Below are 25510 nucleotides of genomic sequence, written 5' to 3'. Positions count from 1 at the left end.
GAGTCTGCGCGTCCGGAGCCTGTGCTCCGCAACGGGAGAGGCCACTGCAGTGAGAGGCCCGCACTTACCGCAAAAAAAAAAAAAAAAAAAGTCATCAGTTTAAAGGGTATCCAGACTACATAGGAAGGAAATCCATTTACTAGAGCTTCTGCCAAATGGGTGCGTCACTCACACTGTAGTCATAGGTCAGCCCAGATTCAAGGGGTGGGGACATAGACCCTACCTCTTGATGGAGGAGCGTCAAAGTCACATGGTAAGAAGGTATGTGATGAGAGATACTGATGTGGCCACACTCTTTTTCTCATCTTTTTTCTGATAAACTTATACAGAATAAATTCCCCTGGGAGAACCCTCTCTCTCTTTACCTTGACTTAATCTTATTCATCAACTTTCTTACCATATTTAAGCACTCCATAAATATTTGCTAAATAAATGAATAAATCATCATCATCATCACAACAAAAAAGACGGTGGGAAATATTTATTGAGAGCGCTCTATGTGCCAGGCATTAAGCAAAGCATTTATACATATTATCTTGTTTAATTCTCCCAACAGCTCTGAGAATACTAGTGTCCCTTTTTATGCATGAGAACTGAGGCTGACAAAAGTTTACACAGTGTGTCAGAAGTGGGGCTGAGGCGCAAAGCCAGGCTTTTACCCATCACACAACGCAATTAACTTTGTTGAGATGCTGTGGGATGGGGACAGGGTGAACCAAGGTACACATGTTTGTCTTCACCCCGGGCCTGGAGGAGAACAGCTGGTGTGCCATGGCCGAGATCTCAGTTGTAGTGTGTCTAGCTGTGGCTGGAAGAGCGTCACTGGCCATTCCCTCAGAGGTCCAGGGGACGATGAGTATGAATGCCCATGTCAGTTACTTCCCACTTTCTTTCCAGTCTGGGTGACTGTCCACGCCATCTCTGTGGAAACCCCAAAGGATGTTCTTCGGGCTGCTCGGGGAAAGAGCGTTACCCTTCCATGCACCTACCAAACTTCCTCCCTCAACCGAGAAGGATTTATCCAATGGGACAAGCTTCTAAGGAGTCATACGGTAAGGATCTTTAAAAAGTTGGGAGCATCATGGGTACCACCTGACCATGACCTCTTGGAGGATAAGTATTTCAAAGCCATTCAATAAATGTTAGGCAGAATAAACCTAGTTAGCGCCCAGGCTGGGATGGGTGGGGAGGAAGCAGTGAATGTTGGACCCAGGGAGGGCCATATTATGCCACCTCTAGTGTGAAAGAGTCACCTTCCCCAAAACATCTTTCTGTTGGTCAATCTCAAATGACCTAAACTGTATCATTCCTTTTGATTAGCATAGCGCTCTCCCTTGAGGCCAAATTTTGTTATAGTTTTTTCCTGTTTGGGTTCTTTTGGGGACTCTGGGAAGATTTTATTTTCTATTTTGGAATAGATAGTAATCCCATGGCTCAAAAATTAAAACATCATGAAAGTGTACATTGAGAAGTCTCATTCCTCTCCCTGCCCCTCTTGTCCCATCTACCCAGTTTCCACACCCTAATCCTTCTAGCTCCCCGTCCTCCCCAGCAAGGCTAATTTTCACTGGTACTGGTTCTTTGGGGCCAGCATTTATTCTGATTGATTGGTATCTCTGCTACAATCGTTCAGTATTGTGAATACCACTTTTGGCTAAGATTTAGCTTCTTGTGTATCCTTCCAATGATTCTTTACGCCAATTCAAGAAAATGTGAATGTATATATTCACACACATGAAAATACATCTACTTTTGACCCTAGAATCCCAGTCCCCTATTCCCCTCACCAAAGGCAACCACTATTACCAGATTTGGGGATGGATTTCTATAGATGCTCCACATGTATACCATGCACACACAAACATAGACATATATTTACATATATGTATATGAATATGTATGTTTATATAAACTATATGCATACTGTCCTCCACTTGGCTTTTTTTCCTCTTAATATACCTTGGAACTCTTTCCATATGTCAGTACCTTTATATCTATCTCATTCTTTTTTAAATATTTGCATTAAGTATCACATTTTATGAATGCTCTATACGTACCAATGATGGACATTTGGTTTGTTCCCTATATTTTGCTGCTACAAATACTGCTGCAATAAACATCCTTATATATATGTCTCTAGGTATATTTTAAATATTATTGTAATTATTTATAAATATATATTTATATATAAGATAAATGATTAAAAATGAACTTCTGGGTCAAAGGCTATGTGAATTTAAAATTTGGATAAATAATGTCAAATTGCTTTCATTGGATGTCAGACCAATCTTCATGTTCACCAACAACAGTGTAGGAACCTATTTCTCTAACACAGAGTAGTCTCAAACTATTTGATATTCGCCAGTTTGGTGAGTGAAAAAGTATCTCATTATTGATCAAATTCACATTTCTTTAACTGTAAGAAGAGGAACATCTATTCATAATTTTTTTTTTGACCACGTGTGCAGCATGTGGGATCTTAGTTTCCCCCAGTGGGACGGAACCCATACCCCATGCAGTGGAAGCGTGGAGTCTTAGCCACTGGACTGCCAGGGAGGTCCCTATTCATGAGTTTTAAAGTGAGTTCTACTTTTAAAATGCACACATGCCTGGCATTAGATCCCCAACTACTCAGAGTGAAAGCATTTAGCTTTTTCCCTGACAGAAAAGAAAGGGGAACCCAGGACACCCGAGTCCTAGAGCAGCAGGGCCGGTGAGAAAGGAGAGCAAATCTTGGCCTAAGGCACCTTATTGTCTGTTGCCCAAGGCACCCTGATGGGATAGAGCACATGTCCTATCTGTTTCCAGAACCCCAGGAAAAAACCTAGAGAGGGCAGCTGCTGCCTTTAGCTTGTAGAAACTGAAGACACGTTCTTTCACCATCACATGTATTCAGCAAACAAGATGTTAGGTCTCTGGCAGGCATGCTTCTGAGGGCTGAGATAAATACTAAAGATCTTTTGTTGACTGATGGATCCCTTACTTCCTAAAGGATTTGAGGCAATCCCCTTGAGAGCAAGCAAGGGTGCAGAGAAAGGGATTTAACCTATGCCCTCAAGGAGATTATTGTGACAGGTCCTAGCAAGGGTTGGGGGGTGACTTGGGGGAGATCCCAGGAGGGGGAAGCCTTAGGATAGCTGTGATTGAGAGGAGTGTTGGGGCATGAAGAGTCCTTGGCAGAGCCAGTAGGTCAGAAAAGAACTGAGCTGGGAAAGACCAGCATCCACAGACGGACCCACCGCCCAAGACAGATCCTCATCTCCCACCTTGTTGCTCCTCCCCTTCTCAGCCAAGCTTCCTGAGTTATCTGCCCCTACCAGGGCTGTTGCATGTGGTTGGGCAGATTATGCACTTGGGTACCCAGCCCAGGGCACCTGACCACCATTAGCTTGGCAAAGGTGTGTCTGTCCAACAACTAGAGCACCTTTTCCTGATTTGTGTAAAGAGCATGCCCAGGCATCAGACCTGACACTATGTCTCCACACTCTCTTCCCTACCTGGCACGGTCTGCCTTCCTCTCCTAATGCTCCACCGAAATCACCAGCAGCAGCTTCTCTTTTGTTAAATTCAGTGTGCTGATTCAGTCCTCATCTTATTTCATTTCTCCATAGCTTTTCCAACTATCAACCACTTTCCTATCTTGGAACGTCTCTCCCTTGGCTTTCTGGTAGCCTCGTCTTGGCTTTTGCTCGTATCTCTCTGACCTCTCTCTGACCTTTCCAAATGAAGTAACTTGGGGACTTGCCATTTCTCTACTCATTTACCCGAGGTGGCTTCATCAAGCCCATGGCTCGATGCCATCTGCTTTGCATATATTATCTACTTTAACTCTCACAAAAATCCTATGATACAAGTGTTATCATTATCTTCACTTTGTAGGTGAAGAAATGGAGTCATAGAGAGGTCAGCATTTTGCTCAAGGTCATAGAACAAGTAAGTGGCAGAACTGGAATTTGAACTGAGGCAGTCTGGCTCCAAAGTAGTGATCTTAGCTAGTACCATGTTCTGTCTGATAAATGATAAGTATATCAATGAATAAACAAATTCCAAAGGCGAGAGTCAAATAAATAAAGGGGGCTTGGAAGCCAAGGATGGCTACCTAGCACAATGCCTGCACATAGTAGGTGTTCAATAAATATTGGTTGACTGAAGGTCTGAGAACAGACAATGAACTAAAATGGAATGGGTAAGAGGTGCCAGAGGTTACAAGAGGTGAAAGCCTCACTTACTCACACGTGCTCCTCTGGTATGAACTGCCTACCTGCCCTGGGCTTTCAATATTTTCACTAAAAACATATAAATATATCATAAGAGGAATCCACAAATGGACACCATGTATAGAGCTCTTTGTTCTGCAGGGTTGGTGTGTCAGTACACCTGGGCCTGGGAATGGTGGATGAGGGTAGTCAGGACAGGCTGGAGCATCATGCCAGGGCCTTAGGCTGAAGACCAAGTGGTATTTCTTCTTCCTCACAGGAAAGGGTGCTCATCTGGACATTTTCGACCAAAACTTACATCTACGGTGAACTTTATCAGAACCGTGCCAATGTATCAAGCAACGTTGAGCAGTCAGATGCCTCCGTCACCATTGACCGGTTGACCATGGATGACAACGGCACGTACGAGTGCTCTGTCTCACTGCTGTCGGACCTGGATGGTGTCTCCAAGTCACGCGTCCGCCTCTTGGTCTTGGGTGAGTGTCTCCTTCTCCTTCCTGGGGTGGTAGGAAGAGGGGCGGTGAGAGGAGCAGGGCACCCTGCTGGTAAGGTAAAGCCAGGGAGCAATGCCTGACCAGGAGCTAAGACTCCTCCCCTCTCCCCGTCTCTCTCAGGGGTTGGGGTGCTGCCCCTCCCCCTGGAACCAAATACTCTTCTGTTTGGTCAGACAGCTCCCCAGGGCCAAGGTCAGGGCTGATTTGGAGTGGTCCCTGGGGGTCAGCCTTGGAGATTCTGTCCCTGCTCTGTCCGGTGCTCTTTCCTTCACACCAGCTCCTCTCTTTTTCATGCCAAACTTACTAAACAGAAGAAAAGGGGAAATCCTAGATCCTACTGTAAAGACTCTCACTGCCTTGCTTTGATGCTGGGGGCCAAATAATGACTCTCTTACAGGTCAGGCATCTTTCCCAGCCCTAAATTCAGCTAATCAGTAGAAGCCCTTCACACCACCATCTCCCCACCCCTCGGCTCCAACACACCATTGATCAGGTTCTACTGCTTCTGAAATATGTCCCATGATAACATTCTTTCTACACAAATAGCTTATTATTGGAGTTTATAGTTTTGGAATAATTGAACAATCACCTACTCTTAGTATCTTCATTTTGCAGATGAGGCCAAGAGAAAGTAGACACCTGACTCAATGTCAAACAGTTACTGGAAAAACTTTAGAGAGCACCCAGCCTGTGTCCACTCTAAGAAATGGTCCCCACCGTGGGAGGTAGCAATACTTTAAACCAAAGCAATGGATCATGTTTCCTTCATTTTTTCCCCTTTACACTACATAGTGGGATTTTATTTTTAATTACATAAGGTGGCTGCCTGGGTTTTTGAATCATTGTAGTGAGTCAGACAATAAAGCCCTGAATAAAGAATAACCATCTACCCCTTGCACCCTACTGCTAACAAGGTGGCCAAGGCTAGTACTTGTGTGTATTCTTTCACACTCTTCTCCATGTCCTTTCAACACACACACACACACACACTTTCTTTTTGTTTCTTTACTTTTCTTTAAAAAAAAGAGATCATATTATAAAGATTATTCTGTAACTTTTTCTCAATGTTTCACGCACATTTCTCCAGATCAATGCATACAAATCTACCTATTAATAGAATACATTCCCGTGCATGGATGTACTATGATTATTCCAGTGTCCCATACTGATGAGCATTCTCAGGCTGTTTCCATTTTTTTTTTTGTACCAACAATACTGACTATATATATGTATGTATTTTTTCACTGTGTTATATTTGTTTCTATTGGATAGATTCTTAAAAGAAGGATTTCTATTGCTTAACATCATTAGGCATCAAGGAAATACAAATTTTAAAGAGTAGAATTTCTAGGTCAAGGGCTATGCCTTCATTAAATGTTACTCCATACCGGCAAATTACTTTTCCCCAAAGCAACCACCACTGCCATGAGCATTATGTGATCATGTCTGTTTTCCTGTATTCTTACCAATACTGAATATTATCAATCTTTTTTTTTTTTTTTTTTTTTTTTTTTTGTGGTATGCGGGCCTCCCTCTGCTGTGGCCTCTCCCGTTGCGGAGCACAGGCTCCGGACGCGCAGGCTCAGCGGCCACGGCTCACGGGCCCAGCCGCTCCGCGGCACGTGGGATCCTCCCAGACCGGGACGCGAACCCGGTTCCCCTGCATCGGCAGGCGGACGCGCAACCACTGCGCCACCAGGGAAGCCCTATCAATCTTTTTAAGTTTTGTAAATTTTCTTAATTTGCTAGGTGAAAAAAAAAATCAGTTCAGTCCAAGTCAGTATTTAAATTTAACATCCAATAAGCGTCACGCCTCTCCTTAACTTTGTGCTGACCCCCTAAATCTTGGACACCAGCAGTGGAATAAGGGCTGGGTCTGTTTTCTTACTCTCCTTAGTCCACCTCCTCCCACCCCCACTTCTGGCTCCTCTGAGGTCATGGCCAAGGGAGGGAGTGTTAAAGGGAAAAAGGCAAGGCCATGTTCACCTAGCCAGGCCACTTAACCATTTTCTCTTGGCTAACCCCAATCATAGCAGACATCCCACTACTGCTTCTTTTGTGGGGTGCATTAGTGGGTTCTTCAGCACCCCCCAGCGATCCACCTGACACAGGTAGTGTGTGCACCCACTGGCCAGACTCTCACATCCACCCCCCTTTTCCACCCTCCCCTGCTTATGGCAACTGTCTCCTGCTCTCCGCTGTCCACTCTGGGCTCCCCTTGATCCAGCAAGCAGCTCTCTGGGACTGAGTCCCTTCAGTAGGACAAGAATCAGCCTCCATCATTACCCTCCTAAACCTTGCATCTGGGAGGGCAGACCCCTCTCACCGCTGCACACTCTCCTCACCCCACCACGGCAGTCTGCTACAGCCAGCTTCTCTGGGCAAGGGGCACGCACCATAGTCTGACCTCAGACGGGTCCTCAGATACCCAGGGACACCTATAAAGCCCTGCCATCACCACGCTCCAGGGGTAGCAGTGCAGGGACTTACCCATTTCTGTCCCTCAGCAAACCTCAGCCAGGAGTGAGAGATGCCAGCTCTCGACAGTAGACAACCCCATTCTCCATGTGGGATTCTCTTGGTTCCTCCCTGGCTGGGCCTGAGTTGCGGGGAAATACCTCCTTCCCTTCCCCTAAGAAAAGGGGGGAGATGCTCATGGATCCCTATTCCTGAGAATCCTCTTTAAAGAAATCTCCCAGATGAATCTCGAGCCTTCTGGGTGAGGATAACTGTTTTTTTGTGTGTTTTTTTTAACATCTTTATTGGAGTATAATTGCTTCACAATGGTGTGTTAGTTTCTGCTTTACAACAAAGTGAATCAGTTATACACATACATATGTCCCCATATCTCTTGCCTCTTGCGTCTCCCTCCCTCCCACCCTCCCTATCCCACCCCTCTAGGTGGTCACAAAGCACCGAGCTGATCTCCCTGATCTCCCTGTGCTATGCGGCTGCTTCCCACTAGCTATCCACCCTACGTTTGGTAGTGTATATATGTCCATGCCACTCTCTCACTTCGTCACAGCTTACCCTTCCCCCTCCCCATATCCTCAAGGCCATGCTCTAGTAGGTCTGTGTTTTATTCCCGATTTGCTCTTGGGAAGGTCACTAGGATGTTTCTCATGCCTCTCCTCAGTACTGAGGACACTTACCATTCAGAGCCTCAACCTGAAGGTTTTAGTGGAAACTCTGAGACACAGGAGAAGTCCCCTCTGTATCCTGCTGATGTTTTCTGTTATGGATTTAGGGTCTCTTGTCTTGCACAAGGTCTCTCACTCCCACCTTTGGGGTTATAAAAATGAACTTAATGTTTTTTTCTTATGTCTGTAAGTCTTATTTTTTATCCTTAGATTTTGTTTTATCTGGAATTTATTTTTGAACATAGGATTCTAAGGGTCTTTGTTTTCTTCCAAATGGATAGCCAATTACATCAGCATCGTTTATTATATCAAAGAAACAACTATTTTCCCACTGGAATCCCAGCTTTGTCACATATTAAGTTCTTACATATACATGGCTGTCTTTTATTCCTTATTTTATTTATTTTCCTTTTGATTATTCCTATGCCACTATCATTTGCTTTTGATTACAGTATGTCTGTTGTCTGTAGTCAATGTTGAGATATACAGACATACAGACGCACGGACACACATACACACATGCACACATATATATTTAGAATTATCAGTATTTGTGTAGTTGGCTTTTAAGGTCTGGCACTGTGTAATATCTTCTCTTACTAAACTTTTCCAAAAATTTTTGTCAGTTTTTACACATTTATTCTTTCATATTAATTTTAAAATCACTTTGCTTAGTTAAAAAAAGTTGTTTGGAATTATATTCAATTTGCATTTTAATTTGCAAAGGAATGACATTTTAATGATATTAAGGAAGATGGTATATCAGATTTCCTGACCTTCAAAATTGGTGAATCTCTAATGATAGAATTCCAGACTTTCTGTGGCCAAATGAGGATTAAGGTGTTTACTTAGTTGTATAGGAGGAGGGCAGGAAACTGCACCCATTCCATGTAACCAAATACCCAATCTCTGTGTCTTCCTGCTCTGAAAACCAAAGTGATCCCTCTTAAATGGAGGGAAAACTACCATCTACTTCCAATGACCTTTGCCTGTATAGAGTTGTTATGAATAACACAAATTCACAATCATAACAGCTATCATTTATTGAGGGCCTGCTATGTGCCAGGCATCTTACTAAGTGCTTTATGGATATGATCTCATTTAACCTTTGCAATACATCTATGAAAGTGGGTATTAACACTCATATTTAATAGAAGGGAACACTGAGACTTGAGAGCTTAAATGACCACTAGAAGTTGTCCAAGCTTTGATGGAAATCAAATCCAAAGCCCTTCACCATTCCACCCTATAAGTTTGCCATTCCCAACCAGCAGCCCTTCTAATTCTGGATGATTCCCAAACTCTTCTAGGTTTACTTATCGGTATACTCTCTCTTTCACTCTATGGCAGATGTAGACTTTCCAATATGTTTTATCATGTCACAGCATTAACTTGTGTTTTTCCCTTCCTGAGCGCATGCCAGCAAAAGAAGGTTGAAGGGGCAGAGCAATGCCAGCCCTGGATGTGCCCATTGCCTTCATTTGTCCATAGGACATACCCATCTTGGAAACATCACTCACTGAAAACTGAGATTCTGTAATTGCTCTTTCACACTGAAAGTCTCAGCTTAGGGTCTGGGACACTGAAGCCCTGCCACCCTGTGAGTGCATGGATGTTTATTTCAGGGTTTTCATGAGGAGCTCTGATGGTCTTAGAGCTTTAGGAACATCCTCCCCTAATCTCATGGACAAGGCTGACACCACCACATTTTATCATCTTAGAGCATTTTTACAGCTGTGTTTTAGTTGCCCCAGACTAGGTGGAGTGCCATGATGTGTTTTTCTTCCGCTCCATTGAATCAGGGGACCTACCTATTTGTGGAGGGCTCCTTATGTCAAAATATCTAACGCACAGAAGGTTGTTAGAAAGAAGCCTATTTCTGCTCTGCTGTCCTGTTCTTATTCCCCGGCTACAACAACCTTAGTCCAAACACAAATAAACAAATAGCTGTGTTTGGTGATCCCTTGCCTCTTTAAAAAAATACTAATTTAAAAAAAGAAGAAGAAACAAGAAAAGAAAAACATTCACCTATATCACTGGGTTTTATATTTCTCCATGTTTTCTTCCAGATCCTATCCACATGCTTATTTATGTACATAACTGAATTTGTAGCTTAACGACTGGCACTTTTCTCTTTTCATTCCACATCACCTAACACTTCCTGCTATCTTAGCACTTACTGTTCTTTAAGCTTCATGCCACTCCAGCAAGCGGACGCAGAGCCCCTCTGTCTCTGGACTGGACACTCAGGCTGTTTCCAATTTAAGTTATTGTAATTAATGTTGCATCAAACCGTTTTGCGTGCATAGCGGTTAATTTTATTTGCATTAGCTCCTGGGGGAGATACTACCCAGCCAGGAAAATGAGCAGTTTTCTCCTGTTTCTCTTCTGTATTCTGCACTGCCCCGTCACCCACCCCACTCCCATCCCTCCCCTTGGCCTGATTCACCCGCAGCTGAGTCCCTCATTTGGACCCACCTGGTCCTTCTTGGGCTAATTCTGTCTCCTTCTGGTTTCCCTTAAATAGCTCCCATTTTCTCCTGGCAGCAAGCTGGTTTCGGGGAAGGCAGCGGGAACCCACTCAGGTGCGAATATCCCGATTTCCCCTCCCCTCTCAGGGCCAGCTGCATTTTAAGAGAGGAATTAGTTAACTCGAAGGGCAAAGGCTACAAATTTAATCTGAGATTATGCAACTCGGTGAAAAGAATGTTTTGCTTTAAAAAAAGATAATTTGGTACTATATGTTAAGAAACCCAGTAAAAATCCTTTTTTTAAAAAGTTTTCTTTCCGAATGGCTTTGCTGCTGGGCTAATTTTAGGCAGAAGGGCTTTAATTATGTGGGTCCACCCACTCGGGCTGCGTGACCTCACAGTAAACTGGCGCGAACACGGAGCTTCCGGACCGAGGGGGAGCGCGCGCCCTCTTGGTCACCGCGGGGAAACCACCTGGCCCGGGTACCGGGGACCTGGCGCCGCCGGGCAGGGTGGGTCGTCTACCCGGCCTCTGGCGCCCCCTGACGTCTGCGGCGGGAGTTGCAGGCTTTGAAGAGGCCTGGGAACCCACAGGGTCCCCGGCTCCCTCCCGTCACTCCGCCCTCTATAAGTATTCAGGTGGTATCTGTATTCTGTTTGGGGAGATGGGACACACCAACGGAGAATTCGAGATCCACAGGAGTCCCCGCGGGTCTCACACCCCCCCGCAGCGGGTGGAAGGGCAGTCTGAAAGAGATCTGTCTGATTCAAAGTCCTAGCTGTTCTTGATGGTGGGGACTGAGGAGGGGAGATTCAGGGAGGGGTCTGAACTGAGCGAGGGCTGGGGATGCCTAGGATGAGGTGAGCCGGGAAGGCAGTTTGGCGGCCGAGGTTAAGGACCCTGGGACAGGACCCTGATACATTCCTCCATAAGGTGGGTCTCTTAGGGGATGGTTGGTCCTTGTTTGCCATTATCTCTACTGCTGCCTCGGAGTGGATTAAGGGTGTGCTTTTAATAATTTTCCCTCAACAAATGGTGGTATAAGAAAGCTAATCTTGGGACTTCCCTGGTGGTCCAGTGGCTAAGACTCCGTGCTCCCGATGCAGAGGGCCGGGGTTTGATCCCTGGTCGGGGAACTAGATCCCACAGGCCACAACCAAGTTTGCATGCCGGCAACTAGCATGCTGCAACTGAGACCCCGTGCAGCCAAATAAATAAATAAATATTAAACACAAAACAAAACAAAAAAACCACTGCCTAATGGCAAACGGTAGCTATTGGCATTTAAAAAAGAAAGCTAGTCTTCGGATATGTTCAGCATGGTTTTCTGTGTTTCTCTAGGTGCTCATTTGCCCCAGTCCCTTCTCTCCCCTTTTTGGCTTGTATTACAAAGAAACCCGGTTGTGGAAAGGCTTGGCTACCAGTCATGCACATTTAGCATGACTCTTGAGTCAGTCTGAGACTTCGAAGGTGGTATTATATTTGTGGCCGGCTCTCTTTTTGTGGAATAAAGGCTTAGCTTCCTGGTAAAGGCATACCTGGAAACAAAGGTGACAGTTTTGATGGGTGGGGAGGGATATTCCTGTCCCTCTGGAGCGCTCAAGAGATGAAGCTTGGCTTAGCAACCTTGACCTGGTTCGGGTCTCCTCGGAAGTGATGCTCACTTTCTCTGGCCCCCAGGTGCCTGCTTCCTGGGTCAATAGGGAGGATGGGAGGGCAGCTTGTGAGAGTAGCCCGTGGGTAGCAGCCTCTCCCTTCCCAGGCTGCTTCAGTCCTGTGGGTCTGGGCCTGGATACCTGAGTCCTGTCCTTGAACCTGGGGCCATTGAGGTTTAGGGACTGTCCGATTGGGGGTGGCAGTAGGAAATGCCTCTGATTTGCCCCACGCTCACCCCATGCCTGGCTGGCTCTCACTAAGATAGCAGGAGACATGGGGCACACCTAGCCACCACCTCCAGTGTCAGAGAGGAAATATCATGGGCTGTGGCGCTAGAGGGGAGAGATGCGTCCTGGGTAGCTTCTCCCGGCAACTCTGGGCCAAACAGAGATTGGAATTCACCCGCCATGCCCAGTGACCATGCACCTGTGCAGTCTAGATTGTAGAAAGGACAGCGCTATTTACTGGGGCAAGGCATCCATCCAAGGGGGCACATAAAGAAAGAAGCAGAGGGGACAAGCCTGCCACTGGGGAATTCCAGTAATAGTCCTCTCTACCGGGTGTCCTCCTCTTCCCACCCTCAAGGACACGACCTGAAGTCCCAGGCATACTCGATGCTTCTTGCCTCAGGGCCTTTGCACAGGCTGCTCCCTTTGCCTGGAGTGCCCTCCCCTCTCTTTCTCTGACCGCCCCCCTCCTCCAATCACATCTACTATTGGCTTTGTGATTGGGTCAGTGTCCCTTGTCGTGCCTGTCCTGTCCCAGCATCCTTGCCTCCTGCCTGGTCCTTGTTTGATTACTTGTCTGTTGCCCCCACTGGACTCCTTGAACATGAAAACTCACTCACTATGTCATCCCCATACCCAGCAATGACAGGCATACAGTAGGTGCCCGATAGGTTTTGTAGAACAAACCACTCTACACAGTGGTATGTTAACTAACAGTGCTGAGTGAAAGACCCTGGCTTAAGGTCTTCAGGAATTCTGGGAGATCAGGTTAGGCTTGTGCGTTGAGCGTGGTCAGTTGGTTTTGGTAACGTCCTTTCTTTTTTTTGTTGTTAATAAATTTTATTTTATTTGTTTATTATTTTTGGCTGCGTTGGGTCTTCGTTGCTGTACGTAGGCTTTCTCTAGTTGCGGTGAGCAGGGGCTACTCTTCATTGGGGTGCGTGGACTTCTCATTGCGGTGTCTTCTCTTGTTGTGGAGCACGGGCTCCAGTAGTTGTGGCTCACAGGCTCAGCAGTTGTGGCACACGGGCGTAGTTGCTCCGTGGCATGTGGGATCTTCCCGGACCAGGGCTCGAACCTGTGTGCCCTGCATTGGCAGGTGGATTCTTAACCACTGCGCCACCAGGGAAGTCCTGTAACCTCCTTTCTGTGGGCTTTCCTTTTCTTGTGTCTGCTCCTTCTGGCCCCTCCACCCCCTCAGCCCTCATTCTCCACCCCGCACATAACCCTGCTGCCACCAGGGGTCTCTCCTATCACCCAGTCACTTGTGGCAATTGCATTTTACCAGCAAAGCACGGGAAGACGGTAATGCTTAACTGAAGGGAACATTCCTAAGAAGTTAGCATTGAAGGGCTTCAGAGAGAGAGGATTTCATTGAAACCAAGGGTAGGCAAACTGCAGCCAAATCCAGGCTTCAGACTGTTTTACATGGCCTGTGAGCTAAGAATGGTCTCCACATTTCTCTGTCTGTTAACAAACAAGGCAGTATGTACGTTTGTGTGTGTGTTTGGGGTGGGGGGTGGCTATCACCAAGCCCCAACTAATTCATGGCTTCTCTTTGGCTCCTGCCTACACAGTGTCACCCTCCAAGCCAGACTGCAGCATCGAGGGAGAGACTGTGATTGGAAACAACATCCAGCTGACCTGCCAATCAAAGGAGGGCTCCCCAGCCCCTCAGTACAGCTGGAAAAGTTATGATGTCCTGCACCAGGAGCGTCAAGTCGCACCAGGTAATGGGGTCAGCAAGGAAGGCCAGCCTCCCCCAACCCCGAAGGCTGCCCCTTTCCCTCCACCCTGCATTTGGCACTGCAATATCTTGGACCATCTCTCTAAGCAGCATTTTCTCTTAATAGCACCTACCTCATAGGTTGTTTTGAGAAATAATAACGTAGTAAATGTTAACTTGTTTTCTTTATTCCCCATAACTGAATTCTCTTGAGTAAGCAACTATCAATAACCAGTCAGTGCAAAAGCACTGGGTGGGATTTTAGTTTTGATTATGATTATGTCCTAAAGTATACATTTAAGGCCTCAAGTCTAATTCTATGGCTCCACTTAAGGGTGGGGAATTTCCTATTCCCATCCCCTACCCAGGCAGGTCCATCTCAGACTCCCCTGGGGATCCCCATCCCCCAAACTCACCCCCATTTTATGGTCCCACCCAACTACAGGACCAGGTCTGCTGTAAGGGTCCCACATTCTCAGGGAAGGAAATGGTGGGTTCTGCTATGGTTGTCAGGGGACTGGTTTTGTACAGGGAAGCTTGGTATTTGACCTTTTGGTCAGGAAACAAACTGAAATGAAAAAAAAAATAGAAAGGAAAAAAAAAGAGCTGTATAAACATCCCACTGTCATTACCTTGGAGCCAACTGATGTGGGAAAACCCTAGTGGAATCCCTGGCCCCTGTGCACACTGGCTGCCTGGCCAGCTGCACTCACCACTCCTGAAGATCAAGAAAGACAAGGCCTGGAAGGTCCCATTGGATTCACTTCTGGGAGGACTTTCTGTCCAGTGTGGGTAGAAAGGAAGTGGGGGTGGAGCACTGGATGTAGCCAATGGTTCTGAGGAGATGGGACAGGAGAGCGAGCCTTGCCGGGTGAATGCAGACAGGGGATCCGGTCAAACCAGGGTGAACTTCACCACTCTACTGTGCATTTGTTTGGGGGCAAAACAAGAACTTCTTAAAAGTAAAAAAGGAATTCGTAGAGCCCACTCTATTCAATGTAAAGTAGAAGATGTATTGTGGATTTCAAGCTTCTGGTTTTGTTTACATATTTCTGGTTGGCAAGTTTTTATTGAATGTGTCAAAACCATGTGGCAGCTCTCCTCTGGCCTGTGAACAGCCCAGGGACTCCAGCAATGGTCGCAGAAGGTCAGCCATGGACGCTGGTTGGTCTGACCTTCCAGCAAAGTGGGTACAGATGGGCCCAAAGCTGAGGATTACAAGGTGGTAAATGCTCCAATAGTTTGTATCCAGTGGTGCTGGAACCCAGAGTATGCATAAAGGGGTCAAAGAAAGTTTCTTCAAGGTGGGGGCACTTGAGCTGACAGGAGATCATGTTGGTTAGGAGCACGGCATGGGCTTGAATCCTGGCTTTGCCACTTGTTAGCTGTGTGACCTTGGCAAGTTACTTAGCCTCTCTGTGCCTTCATTTGTACATTTATAAAAAGGGCATGAAACTAGTATTTACTTCATAAGGATGTTGTGAAGATTAAATAAAAGTACGTATAAAGTACTGAGACCAGGGCCTGGTAGAATTATTAGCTGTTATCTGGACTGGGTCCTCAAGGATGAGTAGGCCAAGCTTGGAGAACAGCACAGGAACCACACATGTAGGAAGGATGGGAGGTACTGCTGTAAGAAAAGCGGCAATGAGAGATCATGCAGGGCCTGTGCATCAGGCTAGGGAGGCTGGCCTCTGCCCTGTAGGAAACGGGCACCCCATTCACAGCTCTCCTGCCTCCATCAGGAAAGACTCCTCTGCTTGTTAGAAACCAAAGCTTAGTTTTTCAGTGATCCAAAAGAGGAGACCTGAGGGCATGAAAGGAGGTTAAAGGGAGATTCACTTAGTTACTTTGGAAAAGATTTATCTTGCCTCTATATAAGATTTACTCAGAGTCAGAATTGGGACCTGGGAGTGACCCAGAAAGGCATGGTTAATGGTAATAACAACACAAGCTTGCATCTGGATGGTGCTGTGAGGTGGGAGTGGTTCTCAAAGCCTTTGGCTCCGCCCTGCCTCATGGGGCCCTAGAAAGTCTATTATGTCTTCTTCTTCTGTGGGTCAGTCCAAACCCCTTTCTGACCTTTAAAACATTTTAAAAGTCCACAGTGGGCAATTTGGAGAGCAGAGTTCCTCAACCCTCCTACATCTAAAGACACAATTCTCAACATTAGATATTGCTTCCTTTGACTTGGATCAGTGGAGGCAAGCCAGCAGTAAAAAGAACAGGGAATCTGGAATCAGCAAACAAGGATTTGAGTCCTGAATTCTCCACTTTGTAGCTTAAGTCACTCACAACCTCTCTGACCCTCAATATCTTCATGTGAAAACCTGGGACTATCATTATACTGCCTTCCCAAAAGGCTACGAAAAGAGTAAGAGGAGATCACATGTGTGATAGTTCTGAACTGTCCCAGTCAGCTGAGATTCATGTACTGAAGGAGCAGTAATCTGGATATCAAGGAAGGAGGGAGGGGGGCTGGAGCACTTTAGGGGAGGATGTTCTGAAGGGTGGGCATGGGCCCTGCTCCCAGCAGCCAGGGAAGATCTTGAAGGAAGCCCGAGCTTGTTGACAAAACATGGGATCAGGGGGTGGGTGAGGGGCAGGAAAGTTCAATCTTGTCAATTTGACATCAGTGTCTCTGGCAGACCAGGGCTTCTCTGGAGGTAAACCTTTCTCTCCCCAGCTGGAGCAGAGGAATGTGGGAGCCCTATTGTCCTGTGCATCTCCCTTCTTGACCACAAGGTGTCGCCACTGCAGCAGAAACATTCATTATAGCCAGATTTCAGGAACTATTGGGTCCTTTACAAAAAGAAAAGGGGCTTGAGAGCCCCAGATCAGAATCAAAGCAGGTCTTGTGGCAATGTGTGTGCACTGGTTAATCCAAAAGTAGCTTCTAATGTCCATTGTTTGTTTTGATAAACTGGGGCAGGATAGTGCTGACTCTGGCCTAGAATGCCACATGTTCCCACACCCTAAACAAGGCCAGGAGCTCCAAGCTGGGCTCTGATCATTGGGAAGGTCCTGGAGGAGTCTGAGGTAGTCTGCCTTCTATCTGTCTGCAATGTGCTGTGTACATTTAACACATAGACTGAGCTTCACGTGCTAAAATAGTGGGACTCTGATAAGAGCTATACACCCCTGAAACATTGCCCAGGGTCATAGAGCATTTCCCAGAATGCTCTTGTGTTCCTTCAAGATGCCTCTTAAAAATATAAAAATCCAATTGGCTTAGAAAATGAGGCCATTAATATCGAAACCCCCTGTTGGAGATGCCCAGTGCTCATTAGCACATCAGAAGCTCTAACTCAATGATTTCTAAACTTGCTTTAGTCATAGACCCCTTTCTCAGTAACATATATTAACATCACATGTAAGCAGTATTCCAGAAAATGCACCAAGGTATGGAATTCTAGGATAGAAGGGGTAGCATTTTATAGAAAATGAGTACCCAGAGAATAGCATGCTGGGTTTCAAGGGAAGAATCTGAAGAAAGTGTATGTGAAAAAGATTGGAAGAAAATAACTTCAAATCAAAGTGCTGTTATTTACAGCTGGTGATATTACAGATGGTTTTTATTTTATTCTCTGCTCTTCATAGAGGCTTTCCCTGACCCTTCAAGTGAGATTAAGATCAAATTGCACTTCCATTTTGAACTCTATAAAACACCCTGTAATCACCATTGTTTCATGTCTGTCTTCTCTTATATACTGGAAACGCCAAGAGGACAGGGACCCTGATCATCTTGTTTTGAGTTGATGTGATGAGCATATAAACATTGGACTGAATTGAAGTAATAGTTTTATGTCATAAATTCTTGTATAATATGTATATATTTTTGTAATGATATAATGTAATACATGTATAAATTCTTGTAATGAGCATCCAGTACTTTTATAATTTTTTCTTTCCTTTTAAAAAATTTTTATTTTATATTATAGTTGATTTACAACGTTGTGTCTGTTTCAGGTGTACAGCAAAGTGATTCAGTTTTACATATACATATATCTATTCTTTTTCAGATTCTTTTCCCATTTAGGTTATTATAGAATATTGAGTAGAGTTCCCTGTGCTATACAGTATGTCCTTGTTGATTATCAATTTTATGTATAGTAGTGTGTATATGTTAATCCCAAACTCCTAATTTATCCCTCCCCTCACCACCTTTCCCCTTTGGTAACCATAAGTTTTTCTAAGTCTGTGAGTCTGTTTCTGTTTTGTAAATAAGTTCATTTGTATCATTTTTTTAGATTCCACTTATAAGTGATATCACATACTATTTGTCTTTCTCTGACTTACTTCACCTAGTATGATAATCTCTAGGTTCATCCATGTTACTACGAATGGCATTATTTCATTCTTTTTTATGGCTGAGTAATATTCCATTGTATATATGTACTACATCTTCTTTATCCATTCATCTGTTGATGGACATTTAGGTTGCTTCCATGTCTTGGCTGTTGTAAATAGTGCTGCAATGGACACAGGGGTGCATGTATCTTTTCAAAGTATGGTTTTCTTCAGATATATGCCCAGGAGTGGTATTGCTGGATCATATGGTAGCTCTATTTTCAGTTTTTTAAGGAACCTCCATACTGTTCTCCCTAGTAGCTGTACCAATTTACATTCCCACGAACAGTGTAGGAGGGTTCCCTTTTCTCCACACCCTCTCCAGCATTTATGGTTTGTAGACTTTTTGATGCCAGCCATTCTGACTGGAGTGAGGTGATACCTCATTGTAGCTATGATTTGCATTTCTTTGATAATTAGTGACATGGAGCATCTTTTCATGTGCTTTTTGGCCATCTGTATGTCTTCTTTGGAGAAATGTCTATTTAGATCTTCTGCCAATTTTTTTGATTGGGTTGTTTGTTTTTTTACATAGAGCTGCATGAGCTGTTTGTATATTTTGGAGATTAATCCCATGTCGGTTGCTTCTTTTGCAAATATTTTCTCCCACTCTGTGGGTTGTCTCTTCATTTTGTTTATGGTTCCCTTTGCTGTGCAAAATCTTTTAAGTTTAATTAGGTCCCATTTGTCTATTTTTGGTTTTATTTTCATTACTCTAAGAGGTGGATCCAAAAAGATATTTCTGTGATTTATGTCAAACACAGTTCTGCCTATATTTTCCTCTATGAGTTTTATAGTGTCCAGTCTTACATTGAGTTCTTTAATCCATTCTGAGTTTATTTTTGTGTATGGTGTTAGAGAATGTTATGTTCATTCTTTTACATGTGGCTGTCCTGTTTTCCCAGAACCACTTATTGAAGAGATTGTCTTTTCTCCATTGTATATTCTTGCCTCCTTTGTCATAGATTAATTGACCATAGATGAGTGGGTTTATTTCTGGGCTTTGAGTCCTGTTCCATTGATCTAAAAGTCTGTCTTTGTGCCAGTCCCATACTGTTTTGATTACTGCAGCTTTGTAGTCTAAAGTCAGGGAGCCTGATTCCTCCAGCTCTGTTTTACATTCTGTGGATTGCTTTGGCTATTTGGGGTCTTTTGTGTTTCCATACCAACTTTAAGATTTTTTGTTCTAGATCTGCAAAAAATGCTATTGGTAATTTGATAGGCTTTGCATTGAATCTGTAGATTGCCTTGGGGAGTATAGTTATTTTGACAATATTGATTCTTCCAGTCCAGGGACATGGTATATCTTTCCATCTGTTTGTGTCATCTTCAATTTTTTCATCAGTGTCTTATAGTTTTCAGAATGCAGGTCTTTTGCCTCCTGAGGTAGGTTTATTCCTAGGTATTTTATTTTTTGATGCAATGGTAAATGGTACTGTTCCTTAATTTCTCTTTTGGATCTTTCATTGTTAGTGTATAGGAATGCAAGAAATTCCTCTGTGTTAATTTTGTATCCTGCAACTTTATCGAATTCATTGATGAGCTCTAGTAATTTTCTGGTAGCATCTTTAGGATTTTCCATGTATAGTATCATGTCATCTGCAAACAGTGACTGTTTTACTTCTTCTTTTCCAATTTGGATTCCTTTTCTTCTCTGATTACCGTGGCTTCCAAAACTATGTTGAATAAAAGTGGCAAGAGCAGACATCCTTGTCTTGTTCTTGATCTTAGAGGAAATGATTTCAGCTTTTCACCATTGAGTATGATGTCAGCTGTGGGTTTATTATATATGGTCTTTATTATGTTGAGGTACGTTTCCTCTATGCCCACTTTCTGGAGTTTTTATCGTAAATCGGTGTTGAATTTTGTCAAAAGCTTTTTCTGCATCTATTGGGATGATCATATAGTTTTTATTTTTCAATTTGTCAATGTGGTGTATCACACTGACTGATTTGTGGATACTGAAAAATCCTTGCATCCCTGGGATAAATCCCACTTGGTCATGGTGTATGATTCTTTTAATGTATTATGGATTTGGCTTGCTAGTATTTTCTTGAGGATTTTTGCACCTATGATCATCAGTGATGTTGGCCTGTAATTTTCTTTTTCTGTGGTATCTTTGACTGGTTTTGGTATCAGGGTGATGGTGGCCTCATAGAATGAGTTTGGGAATATTCCTTCCTCTGCCATTTTTTGGAAGAGTTTCAGAAGGATAGGTGTTAACTCTTCTCTAAATGTTTGATAGAATTCACCTGTGAAGCCCTCTGGTACTGGAATTTTGTTTGTTGAGAGTGTTTTAATCATAGTTTCAATTTCAGTCTTGTGATTGGTCTGTTCATATTTTCTATTTCTTCCTGGTTCAGTCTCGGGAGGTTGTGCTTTTCTAAGAATTTGTCCATTTCTTCCAGGTTGTCCATATTATTGGCATATAGCTGCTTGTAGTTTTTCTTCATCTCTATTTCATTTATTTCTGCTCTGATCTTTATGATTTCTTTCCTTCTACTAATTTTATATTTTTTTCATTCTTCTTTCTCTAGTTGTTTTAGGTGTAAGGTTAGGTGGTTTATCTGAGATTTTTCTTGTTTCCTGAGGTAAGATTGTATTGCTATAAACTTCTCTCTTAGAACTGCTTTTGCTGTGTCCCATAGGTTTTGAATCATCCTCTGGTACTGGAATTTTGTTTGTTGAGAGTGTTTTAATCATAGTTTCAATTTCAGTCTTGTGATTGGTCTGTTCATATTTTCTATTTCTTCCTGGTTCAGTCTCGGGAGGTTGTGCTTTTCTAAGAATTTGTCCATTTCTTCCAGGTTGTCCATATTATTGGCATATATTGAATCATCATGTTTTCATTTTCACTTGTCTCTAGGTATTTTTGATTTCCTCAGTGATCCATTGGCTGTTTAGTAGCATATTGTTTAGCCTCCATGTGTTTTTGTTTTTTAGTTTTTTTCTTGTAGTTGATTTCTAATCTCGTAGTGTTGTGGTCAGAAAAGGTGCTTGATATGATTTCAATTTTCTTAAATTTACTGAGGCTGTCTTTGTGGCCCAGCATGTGATCTATCCTGGAGAATGTTCCATGTGCACTTGAGAAGAAGGTGTATTCTGTTGCTTTTGGATGGAATGCTCTATAAATATCAATTAAGCCTATTTGGTCTAATGTGACATTTGAGGCCTGTGTTTCATTATTGATTTTCTGTCTGGATGATCTGTCCATTGATGTAAGTATGATGTTAAAGTCCCTTACTATTATTGTGTTACTGTTGATTTCTCCTTTTATGGCTGTTAACATTTGCCTTATGTATTGAGGTGCTCCTATGTTGGGTGGATATATATTTATTATAGCTCCTTCTTGGATTGATCCCTTGATCATTATGTAGTGTCCTTCTTTGTCTCTTGTAACAGTCTTTATTTTAAAGTCTATGTTGCCTGATATGAGTATTGCTACTCCAGCTCTCTTTTGATTTCCATTTGCATGGAATATCTTTTTCCATCCCCTCACTTTCAGTCTGTATGTGTCTCTAGATCTGAAGTGTGTCTTTTGTAGACAGCATATATACAGGTCTTGTTTTTGTATCCATTCAGCCAGTCTATGTCTTTTGCTTGGAGTATTTAATCCATATATGTTTAAGGTATTTACTGATATGTATGTTCTCATTGCCATTTTGTTAATCGTTTTGGATTTGTTTTTGTAGGTCTTTTTTTCCTCCTTAGTCTTTTGTTCACTTCTGTTGTGATTTGATAACTCACTTTAGTGTTCTGTTTGGATTCCTTTTTCTTTTGTGTGTGTGTATCTATTGTAGATTTTCAGTTTGCGGTTATCAGGAGGTTATTTTTGTTTTTAAAGATTTTTTTTTTTTTTTGATGTGGACCATTTCTAAAGCCTTCGTTGAATATGTCACAACACTGCGTCTATTCTATGCCTTGGCCCTTTGGCTGCGAGGCATGTGGGATCCCAGTTCTCCCACTAGGGACCGAACCCACACCCCCCACATTGGAAGAAAAAGTCCCAACCACTGGACCACCAGGGAAGTCCCTATCATGAGGTTTTGATATAGCAGACTATACATATACAAGATTGTTTTAAGTGGCTGGTCTTTTGATTTCAAATGCATTTCCAATATCCTGCATTTGTACTCTTCTCTTCTCATGATTAGTGGTTTTGATATCATATTTGTGTATGGATGATTTCCTGCCTTTAATGTATGTTTACCTTTACTGGTGAGTTTTTCCATTTGTAATTTTCTTGTTTCTAGTTATGGTCTTTTCTTTTCTGCCCAGAGAAGTTCCTTTAGCTTTGTTGTAAACCTGGTTTGGTGGTGCTGAATTCTCTTAGCTTTTGCTTGTCTGTAAGGCTTTTGATTTCTCTGTCAAATCTGAACAAGAGCCTTGCTGGGTAGAGTATTCTTGTTTGTAGGTTTTCCCTTTTCATCACTTTAAATATATTATGCCACTCCCTTCTGGCCTGCAGAGTTTTGGCTGAAAAATCAGCTGAAAACCTTATGGAGAATCCCTTGTATGTTACCTGTTGCTCTTCCCTTGTTGCTTTTCATATTTTCTCTTTGTCTTTAATTTTTGTCAGTTTGATTAATATGTGTCTTGACATGTTCCTTCTTGGGTTTATCCTGTATGGGACTCTCTGCACTTCCTGGACTTGGTTGACTGTTTCCTTTCCCATTTTAGGGTAGTTTTCAGCTATTATCTCTTCAAATAGTTTTTATGGCCCTTTCTCTCTCTTCTCCTTCTGGGACCCCTCTAACGAAAATGTTGGTGTTTCTAATGTTGTCCCAGAGGTCTCTTAAACTGTTCCCATTTCTTTTCATTCTTTTTTCTTTATTCTGTTCCATGGCAGAGATTTCCACCATTCTGTCTTCCAGGTCATTTACCAATTCTTCTGCCTTAGTTATTCTGCTAATGATTTCTTCTAGTGTATTTTTCATTTCAGTTACTGTCTTGTTCATCTCTGTTTGTTTGTTCTTTAGTTCTTCTAGTTCTTTGTTAAATTTTTCTTGTATCTTCTTGACCCGTGCCTCCATTCTCTTTCCAAGATCTTGGATCATCTAGAGATTTCCACCATTCTGTCTTCCAGCTCACTTATCCATTCTCTGCCTCAATTATTCTGTTACTAATTCCTTCTAGTGTACTTTTCATTTCAGTTATTGCATTATTCATGTCTGTTTGTTTGTTCTGTGTATCTTCTAGCTCTTTATTAATCATTTCTTGTATCTTGGTTTGTGCCTCCATTCTTTTTCTGAGATCTTGGATTGTCTTCACTCTCATTACTCTAAGTTCTTTTTCAGGTAGACCTCCTATTTCTACTTTACTTAGTTGTTCTTCTGGGGTTTTATCTTGTTCCTTCATCTGAAACATATTCCTTTGCCATTTCCATTCCCTAGGCTGCGTGGTTTTAGTTCCTTTTGCTTCCAGTGTCTGCCCCCTGGTGGGTGAGGATGTTCTAGAGGTTTGTGCAGGCTTCCTGGTGGGAGGGACTGGTTCCTGCACACTGGTGAGTGGAACTGTGTCTTATCCCTCTGGTGAGCAAGGCTGTGTCTAGGGGTGTGTTTAGAGGTTGCTGTGGGCTCAGGAAGATTTTAGGAAGCCTGTGTGCTGATGGGTGGAGCTGTGTGCCTGCCCTGTTTGTTGTTTGACCTGAGGCATCCCAGCACTGGAGCCTACATGCTGTTGGGTGGGGCTGGGTCTTGGTGGCAAAATGGTGACCTCCAGGAGAGCTCATACCAATGAGTACCCCAGTACCTCTGCCACCAGTGCTTGTCCCCACAGTGAGCCATTTCCACCCCCCACCTTCCCAGGAGACACCCCCCACCAGTCAAGACCAGCAGGTATGTCTGGTCCAGGCTCCTATGAAATCACTGCTTTTTCCCTGGGTCCCAGTTCACACGAGACCTGTGCGCACCCTCCAAGAGTGGCATTTCTATTTCCCCCAGTCCTATGGAGTTCCTGCAATCAAACCCCACTGGCCTTCAAAGCCAAGTGTTCTGGGGCCTCCTCCTCCTGATGCCAGACCCCCAGGCTGGGAAGCATGATGTGGGGCTCAGAACTCACTCCTGTGGGAGAACCTCATCTTGTTGTGGCTTCTTCTTTGTCTCTGGTTGTAGAATATCTTTTTTGATAAGTTCCAGTCTTTTTTGTTGATAGTTATTCAGCAGTTAGTTGTGATTTTGGTGTTTTTTGAGAGAAGTTGAGCTCAAGTCCTTCTACTCTGCCATCTTGTCTCCAACCAGAAGCCCAATTTCTTTCATACTATAGATGTGGATATGTGGATAAGCACACCTTTGGGTGTGTCTTCTCAGACCGATTCCCATAAAATGTGAGTCTGTACTTGGCAGTTCCACAGGCTCAATAGTGTAAGATAGGTTTGTTGGTCACCCCATCAAATATGGAATTTTGTTCACAAAGTTTCTTGGTTAGGGAGCCCTCATCTTGAAAATAAATGTGTTTCTGTACGATGCTAGCCTTTAAAATCACACAGCCTGTTCCTGCAGGTGGTGCTGCAGGACACCTGGATCCACGTCCTCCTTTGTGGTGTGCTTTTGGCGACCACAACAGGGCACTTACTCATGAACTGTGTTTCTTCTTCATCTATGATCTGGAAGGTCCTGGAATGCTCTTCTCCTTATCACCCTCTCTGTTCTCTTTTCTATAATTTTTTTAAAGTAAGTTGTCAACTTCTCCAGGGAGTTCTAGACCTAAAATGGAATTTTTGTTACTGTTTTGCCATTTCTTAATTTTGTGACCTTGGGCAAGTCACTTGACTTCTCTAAGCCTCCAGTTACCACTATGATATTGGAGATAGAAATATTTGTTCCATCTACCATACAAGATTGTTGGAAGAATCAGAGGACATTGTATTTGAGGAAGCACATCCAGACAAGAAAAATCCACACCGAGATACAATCTTGCAGTAGAGTGGAATTGGGCAGGGAAAGGATTGGACACCAGGCGAACTGGCAAGAGGTTAAGCTGGAGTGATTTCTAGGGCCAGATCTGTAATGTTACATCCATATTAAGAAGCCTGGGGCTTCCCTGGTGGCGCAGTGGTTGAGAGTCCGCCTGACGATGCAGGGGATACGGGTTCGTGCCCCGGTCCTGGAAGATCCCACATGCCGCAGAGCGGCTGGGCCCGTGAGCCATGGCTACTGAGCCTGCGCGTCTGGAGCCTGTGCTCCGCAACGGGAAAGGCCACAGCAGTGAGAGGCCTGCGTACCGCAAA

The 25510-nt window shown here is 43.7% G+C and overlaps 1 protein-coding gene across 1 annotated transcript in view; it reads left to right on the top strand.

Moving 5' to 3' along the window:
* The window catches only part of GPA33 (glycoprotein A33), a 47122-nt gene that overhangs the window by 14095 nt on the left and 7517 nt on the right, over nt 1-25510 (top strand). Inside the window, exons 2-4 of the mRNA XM_007114731.4 lie at nt 898-1052; nt 4477-4693; nt 13784-13936. Coding sequence (XP_007114793.2) covers nt 898-1052; nt 4477-4693; nt 13784-13936 — 525 coding nt within the window. The remainder of the gene's footprint in view (nt 1-897; nt 1053-4476; nt 4694-13783; nt 13937-25510) is intronic.

This window comes from Physeter macrocephalus, chromosome 4 (genome assembly GCF_002837175.3).
Source record: "Physeter macrocephalus isolate SW-GA chromosome 4, ASM283717v5, whole genome shotgun sequence".
Lineage (NCBI taxonomy): Eukaryota > Metazoa > Chordata > Mammalia > Artiodactyla > Physeteridae > Physeter > Physeter macrocephalus.
This window is presented reverse-complemented; position numbering and strand designations above follow the sequence as displayed.